The sequence below is a fragment of the Varanus komodoensis genome, unplaced genomic scaffold (assembly GCF_004798865.1).
Source record: "Varanus komodoensis strain SLA01 unplaced genomic scaffold, ASM479886v1 scaffold128, whole genome shotgun sequence".
Classification (NCBI taxonomy): domain Eukaryota; kingdom Metazoa; phylum Chordata; class Lepidosauria; order Squamata; family Varanidae; genus Varanus; species Varanus komodoensis.
Window position 1 is genome coordinate 574042 of NW_025335368.1, and position 7752 is coordinate 581793.

General features: G+C 47.0%; 1 protein-coding gene across 1 annotated transcript; it reads left to right on the plus strand.

Annotated features, from left to right (window-relative positions):
• The first annotated feature begins 3690 nt into the window (after positions 1 to 3690).
• On the plus strand, positions 3691 to 7195 carry LOC123019533 (cholinesterase-like). Its single transcript, XM_044422485.1, has 3 exons — positions 3691 to 5177; positions 6743 to 6899; positions 7112 to 7195. Exons 1-3 carry the CDS (start codon positions 3691 to 3693, stop codon positions 7166 to 7168), a joined length of 1701 nt encoding a protein of 566 aa, XP_044278420.1. The 3' UTR covers positions 7169 to 7195.
• The last annotated feature ends 557 nt before the right edge of the window (positions 7196 to 7752 follow it).

Genomic DNA, 7752 nt, shown 5'->3' on the forward strand with positions numbered 1-7752 from the left:
AAAATAAATGGTCCTTACCATAAAATGTGGGCAAGCTTGGTCTCCATAGGGAAGGAACTCTGTAGCATTAGGATGTGCAAGCAGTAATCATTAGTGTTATATGTCAAAGGATACAGAGTTTACAATGCACAGAAGCCCTTCTAGGATCACACTTCAAATGTGGGAGAGGAGGGGTACAGGTGGCCTGGTCTAGAGCTCACTCTCTTTCAGTCCCAGGGCCAAATTCAATCCCAGAGAATCTCTCTCGAGCCACATTCCAGTGGGGAGCAGGGCCAAAGGCAATGGGTATGTGGCCAAAATGCTAGAAATACCACCATATTTTAAGCAGAAGTGCTTACAGACAGTAATTAAGCTTTAGGAGAGGCATTTCAACCTCTTCCAATGGAGAAAAAAAACAGGACCACCGCTGGGAAACCACCAGACTTTTGGGGTAAAGGGAGCTGTCTGAGAAATTCTGGCCAATTGTCTCCCAGTACTGGACTGTGCCCCCCCCCCCACCCCCTGGCAAGCCAGGTTTTGCCCATGGCCCTTAGATTCAACACTCTTGCCCTAGAGGCAACTGCATCTCAATTTGTGTATTTTTCTAAGATACAAGGCATTGGTTCTAGTCTGAAGAATTTTCCTGGATTCACAAGTGTTCTCCTTATTAATGGTTCGATTTCATTGCCCACCCTTCCCCCAAGAAATTGAGACAGGCATTTTAGTGTCTGAATATATCTGGGAGGTGGGCTAAGCTCAGAGACTCCCAAGATGAGTTTTGAGGCTGTGAAGGGGATTTGAACCAGACCTTCTCTGGCCCATTGTTACAGGTGATGTACCACATTGATTCTCTTTGCCGGGCTAAACACTGACCTGAAAGCAAGTTCTTGAGTTTATTCCTGTAAAGCTGCAGGTTCAAATAAACAGCTGTTTTGACAAACAGTTTGTCAAGACAAACTCAGTTTGTGTGCTTCCTAGGAGCTTGATACTGTGGCATTTAGCTTGGAGTTGAAACATTGCTTGCAATCAGAAAGCCCTTTCTGTAAAAGAGAGTGTCTGGTTTTTAATTAAACAAGGTGTTTCTCTTTGTGGAGACTTTGACCTTCATTCTGGGAGGCCCAGAGGTGAACTGACATGCTAACAGGTATAAATGTTGGCTGTAAACGCTGCAAGATCATCTACCGTTCCTACCTTGCTGTTTGTTCCTGAGTCAGTAATTGCTGAACTGTCCTTTCCGGGGCTGGTCTATATTCTTCCAGGCTAATCTGTGAGTATTTGGTTCACAACTACACATACCCACACCTGTATTCTGGAGAGAGGTGAGTCCCCTCTGTTTTTGAAATTGCAAAAGTAGAGGTCCAAGCTAGAGACGCAATGGCAATGGTGGGATCTCTCGTAGATTTCTTAAAGGCTTCTGGGGAAGGGGGTGGGATTTAAACCTCCCCTTTAAACTCTTGTCCCAGTCTGAACAATGTCCCAAGTGAGGGGATGCCATTTCATGGGACAAATTGCAGTTCCTGGGGAGGGCAACCCCCTGCCTCTGTGCCTTCTTGCAAATTGGGGCTCCCAGGAGCCGCATCTAGCTTAGAAAACAACCCACTAGAGAGATCTTATCCCACCCACTTGTCTAGTTTGGCCTTCAGGTGCAGTATAAGGCATTAGGTTCCCCACAACCTTCAAAACAGCAGGCAGTGGAAAAGATATGGGGTCTGAACCATCCTTACAATCTGAGCACTGTGCTGTTCATTAAAAACTCCACTAAAACAACACCCTAGTAGCTTCACTGTACATATGTGCAGCTAATTAATTGCTCATCCTTAAATAGTTACTCTTTCCTGCTGCAAAATTAGGTGCACAGGGCTATAATGCAGTTATTTTGGGTAAACCTTATTTTGGGTACAACCATGTGTTTAGCTAGAAAAAAGGTCTTGAAGCTCCCAGCATTCAGACTGGTTGAAAACATTTTTCTGCCCCCCTTCTGGGACTTAGAATGGCTTATGTAACTAAACACAATGCTGTGATCCTATACCTGTTTACCACAGGAGTAAGCCCCATTGAATCCAGCAGAATCAGCTTCTAAGTAGACAGTAACAGGACTGCAAGTAGATAGGAAAAAATGGGGAAAAAACATAAAAATTACAATAAAGCATTCCTGGGGGGGGGGGGGAGAGACTAAAAAGATGACCAGAAGGACCATATGGTTAGAATCTACAAACAAAAACCTTTAATTGTTCTATTGTTAGCATTGTTTGTTTTTAATGTGTTGTACACATAGATCTTGAATTACTGGGGGCCTGGGCAGTTGAAAAGTATAATAGCTAAATAGTTATTTATAGAGACAGTGTGGTCTAGTGGTTAAAAGTGTGGGACTGGGACTCAGATGACCTGGGTTCTACTCCCTGCTCAGCCATGCAGTCAACTGGGTGACTTTGGGCCTGTCACAGACTCTCAGCCCAGCTTACCTCACAGGGGATAAGACTGAGAGCAGGAGGAGGAGAATTATGTAAGGCACTTTGAGTTCTTTCTTTTTTAAAAAAAGAAAAAGTGAGAGAAATCTAATCGATAAGGGAGACCTGCCAACCTACTACCTTCCAGAAATGAATACCTTCCCCCTAGGAAGTGCTATTTGTGCACTGTATAAGTGGTGGGTCTTGCTTGTGCAACAGTTTTTTATTATTATTTTATTTAAAACATTTATATCCCATCCAATACCAAGGGCCTTAGTATGGCAATACAATAATCAGCACACATGAATAGAATATAAATATACAATAAAATCAATTATCAAAGCAGCATTAAATCTTAAAATATAGGGAAAATAAAAAGGCTTTGGCCTGGCGCTGAAATGAATAAAGCATCAGTGCCAGGTGCACCTCTCCAGAAGGCAAGTTCCAAAGCCAAGATGCTACTGCAGAGAAGGCCCTTTTCTGGGTAGCCACTCTTCTGATCTCCTTCAAAGAGGGCTCCCGAGGAAGGACCTCAGACGAAGATTTTAGGGGTTGAGCAGGTGTAAACAGAAGGAGATGCTCCTTCCAATACTCAGGCCCTAAACCATTTAGTGTTTATAAGTCATCGTTAACACCTTAAATTGAGTCCAGACTTCAATTGGTAGCCAGTGCAAATGGTACAGGGCTGGTGTTATGAGCTCACATCTACTGGTCCCCATCAAAGCCTGGCTGGTCTGTTATGGACCAAATGAAACATCCGGACCATCTTCAAGGGCAGTCCCATGTAGCGTGCATTGCAAAAGTCTAGTTTCGAGATTACCAGAGCATGGGCTGGTGAAAAGGAGTCTGTCAGGTGGAAGGGAATCAATGGGGGCATAGGCACCCAAACTATATTTTGAAGAGAAGCACCACAGTCAGTATGCAAAGAAATATGGAGCAGAAAGGAAGAGTTTTTCTCTGTTACATCTATAGAGGGAGCTAGACAGCTTTGCACAGCACTAAGGCCCATAATATGTTTTCCTGTTATCTAACCAAATCCCTAACAGTGAGGGCAGTTTATAGTAGCCTTCCATAACCTGATATTCTTTACACTACATCTTCCAGAATTCCTGACCATTAACCATGCTGGTTAATGGGGTTGATGGGAGTTGAAGTGCCAAACATCTGGAGATGTTGAGGGAGGCTGGCATATAGGAAGCCCGGGTCTTGTGCCATATTCCACCCACTGTAATTAATCTGAGCTAGTTCCTTTCCAGTTGCAAGCATGGCCAGGTTGTTCCAGGTAGTCCCAGGCCTGCTCCCACTCCTCCTCCTAGTCCTCAGCTCCACTTCCAAAGGTGATACTGTGGTGGTGACCAGCACTGGCCGTGTCCGAGGCAAGCACCTCATGACAGCTGCTGGCATGGTGACAGCTTTCCTGGGCATCCCCTATGCTGAGCCCCCTGTGGGGGAGTTGCGTTTTCAAAAGCCCCGTCCCCATCAGCCCTGGAGCCACATCTTGGAGGCCACCCGTTTTGGCAACTCCTGCTACCAGGGGAGCCTGAGACGTTCTGACTACGAAGAAGAATTACACCCAGAATCCTCCTTGTCATTCTCAGAGGACTGCCTTTTTCTGAATGTCTGGGTGCCTCACCCCCAGCCCTCTGTGCCGGCACCTGTTCTTGTCTGGGTCCATGGGGGTGATTTCCTCAGTGGGACTGGCTCCTTCGACAGAAGTTTCCTAGCTGCCCATGAGAATATCATTGTGGCTTCAATGAACTATCGCCTGGGTGCCCTGGGCTTTCTCTCACTGCCTCCCGCTGCTCCAGGGAATGTGGGCTTGTGGGACCAGCATCTGGCACTGAGTTGGTTGAGGGACAACATGGCCGCCTTCGGCGGGGATCCAAGCCGGCTCACCCTGGGTGGCCAAAGTGCTGGGGGTGCCTCAGTTGGCTTCCACCTCCTCTCCCCAGCAAGCCAGCCTATTTTTGCTCGGGCCACTCTGCAGAGTGGAGCTGCCATTTGCCCCTGGGCTTGGGTGAGGCCTGAGGAGGCCCAGACCAGAGGACGAACCCTGGGCCAGATTTTGGGCTGTGTGGAGGACGATGACAGAGCTGTGGTGACCTGCCTGCAGGCCAAGGGCCCGTGGGAGCTCGTGCAGAAGTTGCCGATCTTAAAGCAGAAGGCTTTGCTGGACGTTCCCTTTGTGCCAACGACAGATGGCGACTTCCTGCCAGATGACCCTCAGAGGCTCTTGCAAGCTGGGCACTTCCCCATTAAGCCTGTCCTGACTGGATTCACTCCTGATGAAGGCACCCTGTTCCTCTCAGATAATGCTCCTGGATTCAGCCTGGAGAATGACAGCCTGATCAACTACCCACAGCTACTGGAGGGCCTGCGGCTGGTGGCACCAGGGGCTCCAGCGGGCACTCTAGAAGCTGCAGCGGCCCTCTACACTCAGCAGGAGCAGGGGCAAGAGCAGTGCCGCCATGCGCTGGTCAAAGCTTCGGGGGACTGCCTTTTCTTGTGCCTGGTGGCTGCAGTGGCCAGCCGAATGGCTGAAGCCGGATGCCCCGTTTTTGCTTACTACTTCACTCACCGCCCTTCCTTCATATCTGCACCTGACTGGACTGGGGTGCCCCACTGTGCTGAGCTGCCCTACATGTCTGGGGACCCCCTGTCTGGGGCAGGAGGCAACTTCACGTTCACGGAGGACGAGGTCATACTGAGCCAAAGGGTGATGCGTTATTGGAGTCAGTTTGTAAGGACTGGGTAAGCGAGTCTTTCCGCTCTCTCGCTGTTTGTGCTTTTTATTCTCCATGTGCTTCTCCGTCTTTGAGCAGCTTGATGCTCACTGTGATGCCAGCTGGGCTCTTCCTCTCCCACAATTTGAGAATAAATCACTTGTCTTAGCTTCAGTCCTGATCCTTGTCACTACCAGTGGATTCCTAGACTAGTCTGAAAGTAAAACACTTTGCAACCATAGTTCTGACCCATGATATGCCACACTCTGCATTTTCAAATGTACTTTATATCTTTGTCTGCTAAATTAACTTTAGAAGGCTTTAGGCACTCTTCAAATACTCAAAATTGTAGCAACCCCATGCACATTTATGTGAAAGTATTGAAACTAGCTGGTCTTAATTCTGTGTAGACAGGTGTAAAATTGCACTGTAAATTAAACTTTGAGAAGTCTGAACTGTTAGAGTTCTATGAGCAAAGGTGATTTAATGTTCTAAAATGTTCCCAGCCTATTAAGTCAGGCTTAAGTAATAGTGTGGCTTCAAAAACTGAAAGCTTTAATTCTCTCCCCACCAATTTAACAAAAAACAGTTTGGGCCAGGAGTTTTTGTAGACTTTGGATAACTGTGCCACTGTTTTAACTGATGACCATATTTCTTTTGCTTGCTTCTTCTTTCCTTTGCCTGATCCTGTCCAGAGGTATAGAGGTAGTTTCTGAAGTGCAGGCATTGCTCATTATAGGCCCCATGACCACACCCCAAGGAGAGTTCAAAAAAAGAGAAAAAGATACTCTTGGAAAAAGTGCAGAAAAGGACAACTAAACTTACTGGGGGCAGCACTAACTCCCCTAGGAGGAAAGTTTGCAACTCCTGAGAAGGCTTAATTTACAAAAAGGCAAGTAAGGGGAGAGAGGACAGGTTTTTTAAGTGATGCAGGTGCAGAAAAAGTGACGTGGGAGACATTTTCCTCTCTGCCCCATAATGCTAGAGCCTGGGCTCATCCCAGGAAGTGGATTGGTGGGAAGGTCCGGACCGATCAAAGGAAGTGCTTCTTAATACAGTGCGTAGTTAAACTATGGAATTCTCTGTCACAGGAAGTAGTGATGGCCACTGATTTGGGTGGCTTCAAAAGAGGACTGGACAAATTCATGGAGGAGGAGTCTATGAATAACTACTAGTCCTGACAGCCCCATGCAACCTGCAGCATCAGAGGCTTCTCTTTTAGCAGTTGCTGGGGACCTCAGGTCCTGATCATGAGTTTCCCGTAGCTGGCCACTTTGTGAATGAAATGCCATGCTAGATCTGATCCAGCACAGCTCTTGCTATGTTCTTACATCCTTAAGTCATCCTACAAAATTTTACATTACAACAGGAACGCATCGCATGTGGTGGCTTGGAAAATCTATTCTGGCTCCCCCTCCCTGTCCCCCATAACTAACCTGAGGATTATAGCTGAGCTCAGAGGAAACAGGAAATCTAGAGGGCTGTGGCAGATGAGACCCCTGTAACTACTGATTGAAAAGTCCTGCCATTTCAATGCTGAAAGTCCTGCTCAGCTACACCACTGGACCCACTTAAGTTTTCCTCCTTTCACAGGTCTCCTGATGGGGAAGGTGGCAGTCAGTGGCCTGCCTTCACAGGACAGAATTTCTTTCACATCAGCCCGGACCCAGTGGAAGCACAGATGTCACCCACCGTTCATTGCAGCTTCTGGGAGCAGCTGGCCAGGCTCAGATCAACAGGGAAGCTAGGAGTAAGTAGTGAGCTGGGGAAAAGGCACCATAACAGTTGGCCTGCCCTCCTGTTAGGAGCTCCGGCTATCTATGGACGATGATGAGTGATTTTGATTGCTTTCAGACTGTTGCCAAATCAGAAACAGAAGATGCTACTATGCAGATTAGTGCAGCCCTCACACCTGCGCCTGTTACATGTTCGTTTCACTCCGCTTATCTCACTCTTTTCCAGGCTCTGACGCAGCAGTTCAAGGTGGACTCACCCCTTGATGAACTAGCTGAGGATTAATGTAGCATCCAATGGATTTCCTGCAATATCAACACCAACGCTTCATCCTTCCTAGTCCAAAGCAGAATTGTGCATGGATTCTTGTATACCTGTTTGGTTTTACAGGGTGGAAAACATTTTTGAGAATCTCATTTTCATGGAAAAAAAGAAGAGGGATTTTCAAATATTTTTCAGCATGAAAAACAGCTTTAAATTAGGCCTTACGTGCTTGCACTACAGCTTTCAAATCCATAATCATAGAAACATAGAAACAGAGCAAGTCAGAAGGGATCTCCCAGACCATCCAGTCTGACCCCCGGCTCCAGCCGGTTCCGCTCACGACATGCCCACCATGTGCATGTCCAGCCTATCCTTGAACACCCGCACTGATGGGGCCTCAACCACCTCCCAGGAAAGCCCATTCCATACCCTTCAGGTCCTAACTGTCAGCAAGTACTTCCTGGCATCCAAACTGAACCTTGGTTCCTTGAGCTTGGGTCCATTTATAATCAAATAAATTAGGCCACCAAACTGGAGAATATCTGGAGTTATAATTTTCTAATCCAGTCTTGATTTTACCATGTCATAAACTTGACCCATGAACA

What these genes read in the sequence shown, in the direction of transcription:
- LOC123019533 (XM_044422485.1), top strand. Translation starts at nt 3,691, where the DNA reads ATGGCCAGGTTGTTCCAGGTAGTCCCAGGCCTGCTCCCACTCCTCCTC. An exon ending in AGTCAGTTTGTAAGGACTGG is followed by an intron (nt 5,178 to 6,742) that starts GTAAGCGAGTCT and finishes CTCCTTTCACAG; the next exon opens with GTCTCCTGATGGGGAAGGTG. An exon ending in GATCAACAGGGAAGCTAGGA is followed by an intron (nt 6,900 to 7,111) that starts GTAAGTAGTGAG and finishes ACTCTTTTCCAG; the next exon opens with GCTCTGACGCAGCAGTTCAA.